Raw genomic sequence first — 16,020 nt, 5'->3', positions numbered from 1 at the left:
GTACCGTCCACAGGAACAGCTTCAATTTCACACAGGATTTTCTCTGGTTCTGCATAATCGCACATCAAGATTATTCAGTCATTAACAGACCGATCATAAATTTTCACATACCTGTCAACTTCAGTTAATTTCAAAATATCTTCGCTCAGCTGAATCTACAAACTAGCGCCAGTGTTCTGGATGGTCCCAAATGCTTCCCTTCTTGCTTTACGCAACACAGTCTTGGAATTCTCATAATCTGGCATATTTGCGACGATATGTAAACCTTCATCTTTCAAATTTTGAAATTCCTCTTTAAAACTTTGTAAAATAGGCACTGTCTCTTCTACATGGCCTCTTAACCTGTAGTTACCCATTCTTTTCTTAATGCGCACATCTACATCTACATCTACATCTGCATCTACATTTATACTCCGCAAGCCTCCCAACGATGTGTGGCAGAGGGCATTTTACGTGCCACTGTCATTACCTCCCTTTCCTGTTCCAGTCGCGTATGGTTCGCGGGAAGAACGACTGCCGGAAACCCTCCGTGCGCGCTCGAATCTCTCTAATTTTACATTTGTGATCTCCTCGGGAGATATAAGTAGGGGGAGGCAATATATTCGATACCTCATCCAGAAACGCACCCTCTCGAAACCTGGACAGCAAGCTACACCGCGATGCAGAGCGCCTCTCTTGCAGAGTCTGCCACTTGAGTTTGCTAAACATCTCCGTAACGCTATCACGCTTACCAAATAACCCTGTGACAAAACGCGCAGCTCTTCTTTGGATCTTCCCTATCTTCTCCGTCAACCCGACCTGGTAATGATCCCACACTGATGAGCAATACTCAAGTATAGGTCGAACGAGTGATTTGTAAGCCACCTCCTTTGTTGATGGACTACATTTTCTAAGGACTCTCCCAGTGAATCTCAACCTGGTACCCGCCTTACCAACAATTAATTTTATATGATCATTCCACTTCAAATCATTCCGTCCGCATACTACCAGACATTTTACAGTAGTAACTGCTACCAGTGTTTGTTCCGCTATCATATAATCATACAATAAAGGATCCTTCATTCTATGTATTCGCAATACATTACATTTGTCTATGTTAAGGGTTAGTTGCCACTCCCTGCACCAAGTGCCTATCCGCTGCAGAACTTCCTGCATTTCGCTACAATTTTCTGATGCTGCAGCTTCTCTGTATACTACAGCATCATCCGCGAAAAGCCGCATGGAACTTCCGACACTATCTACTATGTCATTTATATATACTGTGAAAAGCAATGGTCCCATAACACTCCCCTGTGGCACGCCAGAGGTTACTTTAACGTCTGTAGACGTCTCTCCATTAAGAACAACATGCTATGTTCTGTTTGCTAAAAACTCTTCAATCCAGCCACACAGCTGATCTGATATTCCGCAGGCTCTTACTTTGTTTATCAGGCGACAGTGCGGAACTGTATCGAACGCCTTCCGGAAGTCAAGGAAAATAGAATCTACCTGGGAGCGTGTATCTAATATTTTCTGGGTCTCATGAACAATTAAAGCGAGTTGAGTCTCACACGATCGCTGTTTCCGGAATTCATGTTGATTCCTACAGAGTAGATTCTGGGTTTCCAGAAACGACATGATTCGCGAGCAAAAAACATGTTCTAAAATTCTACAACAGATCGACGACAGAGATATAGGTCTATAGTTTTGCGAATCTGCTCGACGACCCTTCTTGAGGACTGGGACTACCCGTGCTCTTTTCCAATCATTTGGAACCTTCCGGTCCTCTAGAGACTTGCGGTACACGGCTGTTAGAAGGGGGGCAAGTTCTTTCACGTACTCTATGTAGATTCGAATTGGTATCCCCTCAGGTCCAGTGGACTTTCCTCTGTTGAGTGATTCCAGTTGCTTTTCTATCCGTTGGACACTTATTTCGATGTCAGCCATTTTTTCGTTTGTGCGAGGATTTCGAGAAGAAACTGCAGTGCGGTCTTCCTCTGTGGAACAGCTGTGGAAAATGGTGTTTAGTATTTCAGCTTTACGCGTGTCGTCCTCTGTTTCAATGCCATCATCATCCCGGAGTGTCTGGATATGCTGTTTCGAGCCACTTACTGATTTAACGTAAGACCAGAACTTCCTAGGATTTTCTGTCAAGTCGGTACATAGAACTGTACTTTCGAATTCACTGAACGCTTCAAGCATAGCCCTCCTTACGCTAACTTTGACATCGTTTAGCTTCTGTTTGTCTGAGAGGTTTTGGCTGCGTTTAAACTTGGAGTGAAGCTCTCTTTGCTTTCGCAGTAGTTTCCTAACTTTGTTGTTGTACCACGGTGGGTTTTTCCCGTCCCTCACAGTTTTACTCGGCACGTACCTGTCTAAAACGCATTTTACGATTGCCTTGAACTTTTGCCATAAACACTCAACATTGCCAGTGTCGGAACAGAAATTTTCGTTTTGGTCTGTTAGGTAGTCTGAAATCTGCCTTCTATTACTCTTGCTAAACAGATAAACCTTCCTCCCGTTTTTTATATTCCTATTAACTTCCATATTCAGGGATGCTGCTGTTTCTGTTCTGCGCTTACAGAGTCGAAAAGTTCGGGTCTGTTTGTTATCTCCACGAGTCGGTTCTCTGTTTAATTGCTCGAGGTAATTTTCGGATAGTGCACTCGTATAATGTCACGCGATGCTCTGTCCCTACCACCCGTCCTAAACATCTGACTGTCACAGTCTACATCTGGTAAATTGAAATCTCCACTTACGACTATAGCATGCTGAGAAAATTGATGTGAAATGTATTCCAGATTTTCTCTCAGTTGTTCTGCCACTAATGCTTCTGAGTCGGGAGGTCGGTAAAAGGAGCCAACTATTAACCTAGCTCGGTTGTTGAGTGTAACCTCCACCCATAATAATTCACAGGAACTATCTACTTCTAATTTACTTCAGGATAAACTACTACTAACAGCGACAAACACGCCACCACCGGTTGCATGCAATCTATCCTTTCTAAACACCGTCTGTGCCTTTGTAAAAATTTCGGCAGAATTTATCTCTGGCTTCAACCAGCTTTCTGTACCTATAACGATTTCAGCTTCGGTGCTTTCTATCAGCGCTTGAAGTTTCGGTACTTTACCAACGCAGCTTCGACAGTTTACAATTACAATACCGATTGCTGCTTGGTTCTCGCATGTCTTGACTTTGCCCCGCACCCTTTGAGGCTGTTGCCCTTTCTGTACTTGCCCGAGGCCATCTAACCTAAAAGAACCGCCCAGTCCACGCCACACAACCCCTGCTACCCGTGTAGACGCCTGCTGCGTGTAGTGGACTCCTGACCTATCCAGCGGAACCCGAAACCCCACCACCCTATGGCGCAAGTCGATTAATCAGTTTCGTCAATTGGGCAAGAATGTTGCTGTTCAGCCATGATTGTGCAGTTTTTAAACAGCCTCGACACTTACTCCGTTCGGAATTCACGCAAAACCAGTTCATATATTCATCACATTTTCTGCGCAACCGTTCGCGATGACCATCGATGAGAAGACACGGTTATCCTTTCGTTGTTGCCTACGATACTATACGCAAACGAAGGCTGTAGGCGAGGACGCCGTCTGACTGACGGTGAAAACACACCCCCTGTCGGTGAACGACTGTTACAGGGCATTTATTAATGGCGAAGTGCATCAGGACAGAGGTTAATCCGGGTCCGTTAATAAAATTTCCGATTAATCTGTGCAGCAAAACGTCTCGCAGTTTGTCTCACACGCCTACAAAGTTAACTATGTGGGGATTTTGTCTCGGCCACGAATGGGACTTCGCTTCTAACCACGTACATTCCGAGACAGGCGAATGGATCATTTCATTTGTTTCAAAGACAATCAAGGCCCAACGAGAAGGGATGAATAGTGCTTTAACGTTCTTAACATCATCAGCATAATCTTTTGCAAATATTGTCTGGTAAAATGATGAAAGTGAGAATGCAGACTAGGGCTTAGTCCGGATGACTAAGGGCTTATTACAGATCTAGTACACGCTCGTATTGGGCAAGGAAATCGGACGTTTCTTTCCCAAAAAAATCTGCATTTGCCCTGGCGATGTAAGAAAACCATGGAAAACCTAATTCTTTCGGAATGCGAGTCCAGTGTCTGTTGACTGCACCATCCCACACAGAGTGAATCTGGGGCATAGGCTGGCCTATAACGTGACAGCGATCGGTCCGCTGCCTCGAGCCTCGTATTCAGCCCAAATTCCGTTTTTTTTTTTTTTTTATCCTGGCTTTATCCCATGTCATCCTGGGGTCGGTATGTTAATCTGGATTTGGCAATGTTAGTGATAGAGGGTGGCTGAATGCTCTTCCTGTCGCCTCTCGGTTCCTCTCCCCCCCTCCCCCTCCCCGACCCCCAGTCAACGCCAGGACGAAATTTGGTTCTGCATCACTTAACACAGTGTGATGCCATTCATCAGTAGTCCATGCTTCCTGCTCATGGCACCGCTCCAAACGCAGCTGTTTAAGTTTTGGTGTTGACGACATTCTACACATTCTAGTCTGGCTGCTTCTGGTCACCAACCAATGGTGTGAAACGTCACAGAATCTTTTAGGGAGTCCATTACTTGTTCTCGCCGGCCTTAGTGGCCGTGCGGTTCTAGGCGCTGCGGTCTGGAACCGAACAGCCGCTACGGTCGCAGGTTCGAATCCTGCCTCGGGCATGGATGTGTGTGATGTCCTTAGGTTATTTAGGTTTAATTAGTTCTAAGTTCTAGGCGACTGATGACCTCAGAAGTTAAGTCGCATAGTGCTCAGAGCCATTTGAACTTGTTCTCGGAAGGCAGGTGCAGATGAGAAGGAATTACGATGTACCTGGTGCACTACACGGTAATCCTCCTTTGTGGTAATCACATGTGGTCGTTTGGAACCCTGATGACGAGTGAGCCTATCCTCACGTTCTCATGCAGTCTACCATCGGGCCACCGTCACATCCGAATGCCCCACAAATTTGAAAATTGCACGACGCGACGAGCTGGCCAAATAGAGACCCCACAATGAGGCCCCTATTCAACTCTGACAGATGCTGCTTCACATAAGTACTTGCCGTATCCGTCTCATCCAGATTAATGTAAGGTGGCGCTCTGTTCAATAGTGGGTGCTGTTCTCCTCTTTAACGCTTTGACTATAATGGATCATAGGTGGGACGGCTGCGGGAGAGACAGCTCCTGTCGCATGTAGAGTCCCGAGGGGCACCTATCTGCTGCCTTAATTATTTCTCTTTGCCTTTGTTTTGTTATTGACTGTTAACTCATGTCCACTACGATTTCAGTCTTTTCAGTTTCACTGCTACGAATGTCCCGGCTAGAAGCCATTCTTTAGTCTTTAACTGTCTTTACTCTTAATCGGATTGGCGCAGAGTCTGATGGGCTTTGAGTTTCCTTCCACCATAGATGAGCCCTGGGAGGATCCTTATCTGCTCTGACCTATGTCCCGAACCGATCCATATACTTTTTCTTCTCCGCAAATTGTTTTCCAGCTCTGTCATCAGTATTGCCTCGAATTTATCTTTCCTGAATGCTTTCATCATCTGATCAAATTTCTGGCTAACGTCACTAACTCTAGTGAACTATCCCTCGACCGAGGGACTGATGATGTCGCTGTTTAGCCCTTAATCCGTCACAGAGATCACTTAACATCTGACGCTGTTCACACCCCATATAAACCCTACCAACACTGGTAACAATACTAAACACAAACAACACCAATAAACTCTGGTGGCAGTTTTACCTGTCATCGAGAATTGCAACTCTAATCATTTACATATCCACCGATGGTGTGTACTATCACAAATGTTTCAAATGGCTCTGAGAACTATGGGACTTAACTTCTGAGGTCATCAGTCCCCTAGAACTTAGAACTACTTAAACCTAACTAACCTAAGGACACCACACACATCCATGCCCGAGGCAGGATTCGAACCTGCGACCGTAGCAGTCGCGCGGTTCCGGACTGAAGCGCCTAGAACCGCTCGGCCACCGCGGCCGGCTGTACTATCACGCTCAAAAGTATCACAATCACCAGAACTGCTTTCTGCCTCGTTTGTAGGCAACCCATATAATGCTCTTTTCTTGCAGGTCCTCTAATCTCTCTTCGGTACAGTCGTTTAACTAAACCAAATGGATATACAAGGTACCACTACAGAACAGTACTGTGTATGCTTAGCAATCAAGATACAAATATCAGTAAAACGTTATTAGAAATGATACAGTCATTAAAACTTGTGTACCCAAATCTATTATAGTAAATGTCACTACTTTGTAAACGATGGTTACATGTCATGGCAACGCCTGTACCCATTCTCCTCCAGCTTAGCCAAAAACTTCAGGGATACAAAATTAGGGCAAAATTAGAATGACAAATAGACGTGGAGAATAGACGCCTCGCTCAAGATATCACCATGGAATAAATAGAGAAAGTCGAAAATTGGTAAGGCAATGAATAAATTAAACATTTCGAGATCAAACCTAATTCATTGTTTCTGTTAGTGTTTCTGTGTTGAAATCACAACTACACGGCGAAGAAACGTCAAATACGAATCACTGAATATCTCTTAAACAAACGTTGTAGACATTTACTTTGGTAACTGGAGGTCACTGTGGACATGTCAAATGTGTGTGAAATCTTATGGGACTTAACTGCTAAAGTCATCAGTCCCTAAGCTTACACACTACTTAACCTAAATTATCCTAAGGACAAACACACACACCCATACCCAAGGGAGGACTCGAATCTCCGCCGGGACCAGCTGCACAGTCCTTGACTGCAGCGTCCAAGACCGCTCGGCTAATCCCGCGCGGCGGTGGGCATGTCCGCCAACCACAGCTATTGTAGCAGTTCATTACATTTACCAATAATCGGGCACTCTGACAAAGACCACAGTAGTAAACCATAAAAACATCCTTCATCAAAGTCTGCCGTTCGTCTTGAATGTGGTGAATAATTCACATCGAATCGATCCTACCTGAAACGAGAAAACTATTTTGTAACATGATTCCTTCAATACACTTTCCCCATACAAGGCAGAAATGTTCCCATCTTCACACCCCGCAATCTTTTATTGAGTGAAAAGAGAACATAATGACTTTTTCCTGCATCACATTCCGTTTTCTGACGCTGAAACAACGATCCTGATAAACTTCAGTTCTTCAACATTCAATAAGTCACCGCACAATAAATTCCAGAAACGCAAAAAAAGGCAACTTGCGTGACAACACGTCAAAAAACCATAATATGCTGCATGATCAATGATCACAAGTTTGTAGTGAAATGAATGCACTCCATATTTTGGCATCTCGTTTCCATTGTACCACGTTTGCCACTAGACCACTAAAACATACAGCACCACAGCTGCTCACTTGGAAAGTAATAGTCCCTGTAGAAATTTCCGCACCTTACAGTGTTGCTTATTCGTCCAGATGAGCGTTATGTGATTTTATTTTAGTAATTACGAAACGAAGTCGAAAGTACGTATTGAGTAGCAGAGGCAGCTGGTGAAGGCGACGCGGAAGAACAAGGAAATTAATGTTTTGAACAGTCTAGATTCCACCTCTAGGAAGTCAGAATTCTCATACAGTGTTGAGCAACCTTCATTATTACAAAATCATCTATATCAACTACATTTGTAGCTCGGCGGTATGTTGGAGTAATTCTAGCTTTGTATGCTTATGTCTGGGTTCGATTCACACTTCAGGCAACAATTGTGACAAGTACGAAGAAACGCTCTTCACCTGTGGTATCTCCAACTGAACAACTTGGGGTTACATCATGATTCTAAATCCACATTACACGTGATGTCTCTTCGCTACCGACAAGAGGAGAGTAGGAAAACGTTCTGCCGTAACAGCGGCGAAAGTTGCGGCAAGTTGATACTCTGTCACCTGTCACCTTCCTTGTACTCGAAATTTCTTATTATTAATGAACCAATCGTCATATATGGTCACAGGGCACTTTTCTCTTATTGTGTTTGAACTTGAGATGTCTCCACATAAGGATTAGAATCCTGGACCGACAAAAAAAAAAAAAAAAAAAAAGAAATCCATCATGTCATTTTGAAGCCGGACATGTTTTTAAGTGCTCTAACATAACGAGGGAGGTTATTCCAGAGTCGGGTTCCCGCTAATGTAAAGGACTTGGAGAAGGTGACTGAGCGATGCTGTGGAACAGAGAGGATTTTATTATGATGGGAACGTGTGTTTCTGTCATGTTGTTGCGACATAAGCGTTAAGGACGAGGAGAGATATGAGGGACAGTGTGCATTTGAACATATTGAAATACACTGCGCAACGCAATAATTGCCTCCCATTGTGCCACAGAATGGCTCAGAGGCTCCTGCAACCTTCCTTTCTAATATAAAAGCGTGGCGCCTTGCGACATCACCCTCAGACCTGGCGACGCTTCAAACAGCAAGGTGTCGACACATGCAGAGCCCAGACAGTCATGTGATGCGTAAAATGGGTTAATGTTACATTGGAACCAATTTCACCACAATTCTGCCCAAAACCACAGTGAACGCATCATTCAATTGGAAGGTCGTCACACCCCGTCTTATCCACATTCACCCCTTCTTTTGACGCCTCTGCGATGTATGTCAAAACCGCGACGCAGACATGGAAATCGCGCCGTTTTATTACGTGTGGCAGATGGAAACATTTCAGATCATCGCCACTCAGTATAGGAACGAAAAGGCTTCAGGGCGTCAATGAAACCACACCATCCCTTTGGGATTTGATTCCCACACATTTCAGGGCCGAAAACAACAGTCCGCAGTGCGATTAGCAACAGTATGACGTTGTTTGACACTGCTGACACTCCTCGGACGAATCAATCCTCCTTTATGGATATTGCGAGCCTGCTCTGGTATATCGGGTGGAACCAATTGGGATCGTTCAAAACCATTCGTCGAAATTTGGACGTTATTTCAAGCAGCAAAAGGTGTTTATGCTTTTTCAGCCTTCTGTGGCGTGATTGGCTACAGAGACAGACGGTGATTGATTACTACGCACCGGCGTGACCCGCAGCGCTTTCTACACCCCTCAGATTCCGCATGCCGCCAGCAGGCGCTAGTTCAGCGACGAAGCGCCATTCAGAACACGAGAATCGAAGTGGTTGCCTGTCACTGTCACACGCTAGCAGCCGCGCTGGAACATCTCATCAGTGCTTTGGGGAGCTCCCGCGGCCGCAGGCGACGACAACAGAAGCCGAAGCACAAGCAGCGTTCACTGCAACACGTGCAGTGCTACAAGTGCCAGCAGTTGGGGCATGTGGCGGGTGTCTGCCGGAACGCAGTCGCGTGTTTGAAATGCGCGGCGGCACACGAAACCCGTAACTGCCCCAAACCACGTGGAGCAGCTAACAGATGCGCGAATTGCGGTGGACCTCACGCCGCCAACTCGCGCAGCTGCAGCTACCGCCGGCAGCACACCACAGCAAGCTCTGAGGTGCCTGCCGCCAAGTCGGCCGCACTGCCTCCTCGCTCCGGCGAGGGGCGCGCGTCGTGCCGCGTCGAAGCGGCAACCGACAAAGCGCTGGCCGACCTACAAGCATCCATCGCGGCCGAAAGGGCCGCAACAAGGGACGAACTAGTGGCTGTCCACCGACAGCTTCAACAGCTGCGGGAGGAGCTGCGGCTTCTCAAGAAGTCGCCGCCTGTGCCAGCTCCCCCCGCCCCTGTGAGGCGGCCACTGCGGGTAGATGCCGCCACCCAGACGTCCACCGACTCGCCTCCTGCAGCAATGCAGGCGGCGTTTCACATGGAAATTGACGTCGGGACGCCTGCACCGTCTTCTCGCCTGGAGACAGATGCAGAAGAAGAACCATGCGATGACGACTTGCCGACCGCTTCTTCGCAAGATAAAGAAGAAGCAGAAACCGAAGAAGGACTGCCCCTCCCGCTCCCTGACGAGCGGAGTGTGCAGCCCTTCCTGAAGAAGATCGCGGCGTCGCTAAAGGACGGGACGTACCCTCACGGGGACAATCCGTACCCCTTCACACCGGCGCACGCGAAACCACCTCTTCCGCATGTACCGTGCGACCTTCGCTTCTCGCATGGCATGTTGCGCGAGGTGATCACGCGGAAGGAGATCGACCTGCTGAATAGCCGCCCCATCTTCACCCCTTCGGACTGGGACCACATCACTGAGGTCACGGCGAAGTGGGTGAAGGAAGAGTGGCGCTCTGGCAGGCGGCAGCCTGCCCCAGAAGATCTACCAGCAATAGAATACTTCGCCAGACTAAATCTAGCGAAGCATCCAGAGGCCCATTCAAACGAGAGGCCACACTGACGTCAACAGAGCTGTCAAAGGAGGAACAGCAGCACTGCTGCTTAGCCTCCACCACCTCCGGACAGAGGAAGTCCGTGATTTAGAAGACTGTGCGAGACTGTACACCGGTGACTTAGTAATTAGTGACTTAGTAATCAGTCACTGGCTGCCACTGTACAAAATAGACTGAAGTGCCAAAGAAACTGGTATAGGCATGCGTATTCAAATACAGAGATATGTAAATAGGCAGAATACGACGCTGCGGTCGGCAACGCCTATGGCATGTTATCAAGATTTAGGTGAGTTTGGCAGGCCGGTGTGGCCGTGCGGTTCTAGGCGCTTCAGTCTGGAACCACGTGACCGCTACGGTCGCAGGTTCGAATCCTGCCTCGGGCATGGATGTGTGTGATGTCCTTAGGTTAGTTAGGTTTAATTAGTTCTAAGTTCTAGGCGACTGATGACCTCAGAAGTTAAGTCGCATAGTGCTCAGAGCCATTTGAACCATTTAGGTGAGTTTGAACGTGGTGTTATAGTCGGTGACGAGCGGTGGGACACGGCATCTCCAGTGCAGAGATCAAGTGGGGATTTTTCCCGTACGACCATTTCACGAGTGTACCGTGAATATCAGAAATCCGGTCAAACATTAAATCTCCGGCATCGCTGCGGCCTGAAAAAGATCCTGAAAGAACGGGACCTACGACGACTGAAGAGAATCTTTCAACGTAACAGAAATGCAACCCTTTCGCAGATTGCTGCAGATTTCAATGCTGGGCCATCAACAAGTGTCAGCGTGCGAACCATTCAACGAAACATCATCGATATGGGCTTTCGGAGCCGAGGGCACACTCATGTGTCCTTGATGACTGCACGGCACAAAGCTTTACGACTCGCCTGAAAAAAATGGCTCTGAGCACTATGGGACTCAACTGCTGAGGTCATTAGTCCCCTAGAACTTAGAACTAGTTAAACCTAACTAACCTAAGGACATCACAAACATCCATGCCCGAGGCAGGATTCGAACCTGCGACCGTAGCGGTCTTGCGGTTCCAGACTGCAGCGCCTTTAACCGCACGGCCACTTCGGCCGGCGACTCGCCTGAGCCCGTCAACACCGACACTGGACTATTGATGACTGGAAACATGTTGCCCGGTCGGACGAGTCTCGTTTCAAATTGTATCGAGCGGATGGGCGTGAATGGGTATGGAGAAAACCGCAATAATCCATGGACTATGCATGTCATCAGGAGACTGTTCAAGCTGGTGGAGGCTCTTTAATGGTATGAGGCGCGTGCAGTTGAAGTGATTTTGGACCCCTGATGCGTCTAGATACGACTCTGACAGGTGACGCGTACGAATGCATCCTGTCTGATCACCTGTATCCATTCATGTCCATTGTGAATTCCGACAAACTTGGACAATTCCAGAAGGACATTGTGACACCCCACAGTCCAGAATTGCTACAAAGTGGCGCCAGGAAGACTCTTCTGAATTTAAACACTTCCTCTGGTCACCGAACTCCCCAGACATGAACATTATTGGGCATACCAAGGTAAAAGTTGGTTCGCGACCGACGAAGTATGGCTTAACTGTTCACACACTATATAACAGTTCTAAAAATTTATACAGTGTTGCTGAATATAAAATTATGTAACAGATGAATTAAAAGTGTCTTCCAAATAGCTTTGGAAAGGTATATAGCATTTGATTGAGTCTCGCGCAAAATACTTACAACAGCAACACAAAACAGCACCTCACGTCTAAAAAAAAAAAATGCCAATGTGCTAATAGCGACCTACCGTGCGCATTCCCCCACGTGATTGTGTCACTAGATTGAGACACCGACCAGGAAACATATGTTGCGAGGTACTTTATCCTCGAGATACAACATTCTCGCTGCTTGTTAGAGACTTTGTAGACGTTGAATTACATATGAAATATCAGATGTATGTGCATTAAATAGGATCAGTAGCACAGAGTAACGGTGGCTGTCGGTTGCAGGCAACCTGCTGAGCCCGAGCCCGGGCCCGCACGTGTACATGCGCTGGAGCACGAGCCGGCTCAACAGCGGCGGCACGTCTGCGAGCACGTCGCCGTGCGGGTCGCTGCGCTCGTCGTTCAACTACCGCCAGCCGTACCTGGGCTGGCGCTCGCAGGAGCGGCTGACGCAGCCGCGCACGCCCGCGGAGCGTCTCGCCGCCGGCCTGCTGCCAAAGCTCAACCCGCCTCGGCCGCCGCACCCGGACGCCGACGCGGACGCTGACGCCGAAGCCGACAAAGCCGCTGGCGATGAAAAGGTCTGCTCCTTAACATAACTCATTCACATTCTTTACCTGTGTCGTCTCAGTGTTCGTACTTCCCGTAGAATTACGTAGGGCCTAATCTTTGATCAAATGTTTGACCGGAGCGGAAACGAGGCTCCGCAGAAATTATGCAATGGATTTTTGCCCGATTTTTCATGGCCGAAAGAATAGTCGTAGAAGGACAAACGTGGTATCAAACTAACCATCGTGACGTCCAATCTTACAAAATAAGATTTCATTACTTAAAAGTAATAAGGTTATTTAAGAAAAAATTAGCGGGTTGAGGGAGACTTTTTATAAGAATTTTCATAGCCAAACGAAAAGCCGGCCAGAGTGGCCGAGCGGTTCTAGGCGCTACAGTCTGGAAGCGCGTTACCGCTACGGTCGCAGGTTCGAATCCTGCCTCGGGCATGGATGTGTGTGATGTCCTTAGGTTAGTTAGGTTTAAGTAGTTCTAAGTTCTAGGGGACTGATGACCACAGATGTTAAGTCCCATAGTGCTCAGAGCCATACAGACGCGAAATTTAACCGACAGGAAGAAGTTACTGTGATATGAAAATGATTAGCTTTTCAGATGGTCCCGGCGGAGGTTCGAGTCCTCCCTCGGACATGGGTGTGCGTGTTTGTCTTTAGGATAATTTAGGTTAAGTAGTGTGTAAGCATAGGGATTGATGACCTTAGCAGTAAAGTCCCTTAAGATTTCACACACATTTGAACATTTTGAGCTTTCCAGAGCATTCACACAAGGTTGGCGCCGTGCTGACATGAGGAAAGTTTCCAACCGATTTCTCATACACAAACAGCAGTTGACCGGCGTTGCCTCGTGAAACGTTGTTGTGATGCCTCGTGTAAGGAGGAGAAATGCGTACCATCACCTTTCCGACTTTGATAAAAGTCCGATTGTAGCCTATACGGCCCGACAACCAGGAGTGATGGTCTAGGGTGCCATTTCTTTCCATAGCAGGACCCATTTGGTTATCATCCGTGGCATCCTCACAGCACAGCGGTACGTCGACGATATTCTACGATACGTTTTGCTGCCCTACATCACAAGCCATCCTGTGCTTTCATTTCTGGAAAATAATGTCCACCCCCACACCACGAGAGTTTCTACTGCTCGGCTTTGTGCTTTCCAAACCCTGCCATGGCCAGCAGGGTCAACGGATGTCTCCCCAAAGGAGAACTTTTGGAGCATTATGAGCAGGGTCCTCCAACCTGCACGATATTCTGATGATCTAACGTACCAGTTGGACAGAAGTTGACACGTTACGCCTCAGGAGGACATTCGACAGCTCTGTCAATCATTGACAAGCTAAATAATTACTGGCATAAGGGCCAGAGGTGTATCATCGCGGTATTGACTTGCTCAATTTGTGAAGCTCTTTGTCGTGAATAAATCATCCAATTTTTCTGAAACTGTAATCATTTGTTTGTCTGCACATGTGCATCACACGTGTTGATTTCCGTTCCATTCGGATAAGTCTTTCATTTCTTCTTTTATTTTCTAAGAGCGTATTTACGTAGCCATTTTCGGTCTCTTGGACAATACTATGTCCTCAGTTACTTATCCTGAATATAAAACAAACAGCAAGCATCTGAAATAAGGCAGTAGTAGCTACTCATAGTAAATCGTCAAAAAAAGACATTATTTTATTTTGAACAAGCAGCTAAATGCAAGTGGTTTTTTTTATTTATCGAGGCTGCAGATCCATCCAAAAGGACTAAAGTCCTACTAATTAAGTAGCTATTTTATAGTGAGTATAAATATCTGAGCTCACGAAAATGGTCATTGGACCTAAAGATGTCGTGCAAATAAATATGTTTTTATGAAGCTGTAGCTGCTGTTTCATAAAATTTCTCATGCTACTTCAACAAAGAGGACTCTAACTTAGAAACAGGAATCAAATACTAAAGTGGTGTTATTCCAAATGACTTGACTGTGAGTCCTCGCTGTTATTATTATGGAAGTGAGCACACCTATGCCTCATAATTTTTAATTTCACATAAACAAGGTTTCGGGTTATAAACGAATTTTTTAGTGTTACTGTATCAAAGATTTTCTTCATGTCTTTGTCTATGAAACAAAAAAACTACCCAGAATGAAATTTTCACTCTGCCGGGGAGTGTGCGCTGATATTAAACTTCCTGGCAGATTAAAACTGTGTGCCGCACCGAGACTCGAACTCGGAACGTTTGCCTCAAAGAGCACTTGCCCGCGAAATGCAAAGGTCCCGAGTTCGAGTCTCGGTCCAGCACACAATTTTAATCCGCCAGGAAGTTTCAGAAAATCTACAACCAGCAAAAAAATTAAGTGATGAATTGAAATACTTAGGGATTTTGACGTATACAGTCAATAAAGTTAGTGACGGTATGAGACGTTAAAGATGTAATCTCGAATAAATTACAGGTCCGAAGGGGCAGACACAACATATATAATTAAGGCGATGTCGGCCAATGATTACTTCGGTGCAGATACACACAAAGGCCGAACTCATGGGAATCGGTGAGCTGCCGCGTGTAATGAGGCTAATGAGCAGGGCCAGTGCATCAGTAGCGTGTGGTATAAGTTGAGAATTTGGGTGTGATGGGAGGCGTGCTAGGGTAGTCCACGCGCTTGTGGTGACTACTACGGCCAGGATGAGTAGTGGTCAGCGCATCTGCCTAGTAAGTAGACTGGGTTCGAAACACAGTCTGGCACAAATTTTCAGCTTGCCCCATTGATATACAGTGGCGGTCGAAATAATAGAGCCACCTCTATTGACGAGATTAAGAACTAGGATATCTATTAGTTCGCGAAATCGCCACGAGTGCCGTGTTGTCAGTCCCTTGTAGACAACTTCAGGGAAGACGTTGCTGCTATCTTTAGTCGTCCGAAAGGAAGCGTTTGAGCTAGACGTGTGAAAAGAGGCATAAAGGTAAGAATCTTATGGGTCAAAATAATAGAGCCGCTTTACACATGTGCCTTTAAATTGATTTTTATGCAGTTGTTTTGTATGTAAATTGACGTGTGGTTTTGTTTACATTCGTCTAGATGGGCAGAGCAAAGCATACCAGTGAAGATGAGCGTATAGTAATGTTCCGGATGTTCAAAAGTGGGATGTCCATGAATAAAATAGCCAATGTCTTGCACGTTTCGCGAAAACGAGTCCAGAACGCCATGAGACGGTCAAAACAAACAAAGCCGCAGGTGGAGAACAGAGGGCGACCTCGTGTAACTACTCCTCGCGTACACAGACTCATCACTAGGGAAGTGAAGAAAGACCCATTTTTGTCAACACCACGACTGAAAGCCATTTTGTTTAGCGACGAACATGATGTTCAACCATCAACCTCAACGATTCAAAGACGACTGAGATCTGCAAAATTGAATGGGCGCATTGCAAGAAAGAAGCCACATGTTTCACAAGCTAATGTTCGGAAAAGGTTAGCCTTTGCCCGGAGAA

General features: G+C 46.4%; 1 protein-coding gene across 1 annotated transcript in view; it reads left to right on the top strand.

Moving 5' to 3' along the window:
• LOC124722306 overlaps positions 1-16,020 on the top strand; it is a 725,235-nt gene that overhangs the window by 523,652 nt on the left and 185,563 nt on the right. Inside the window, exon 4 of the mRNA XM_047247488.1 lies at positions 12,276-12,571. Within this exon, the coding sequence (XP_047103444.1) occupies positions 12,276-12,571 (296 nt within the window). The remainder of the gene's footprint in view (positions 1-12,275; positions 12,572-16,020) is intronic.

Source organism: Schistocerca piceifrons, chromosome X, assembly GCF_021461385.2.
Source record: "Schistocerca piceifrons isolate TAMUIC-IGC-003096 chromosome X, iqSchPice1.1, whole genome shotgun sequence".
Classification (NCBI taxonomy): domain Eukaryota; kingdom Metazoa; phylum Arthropoda; class Insecta; order Orthoptera; family Acrididae; genus Schistocerca; species Schistocerca piceifrons.
This window is presented reverse-complemented; position numbering and strand designations above follow the sequence as displayed.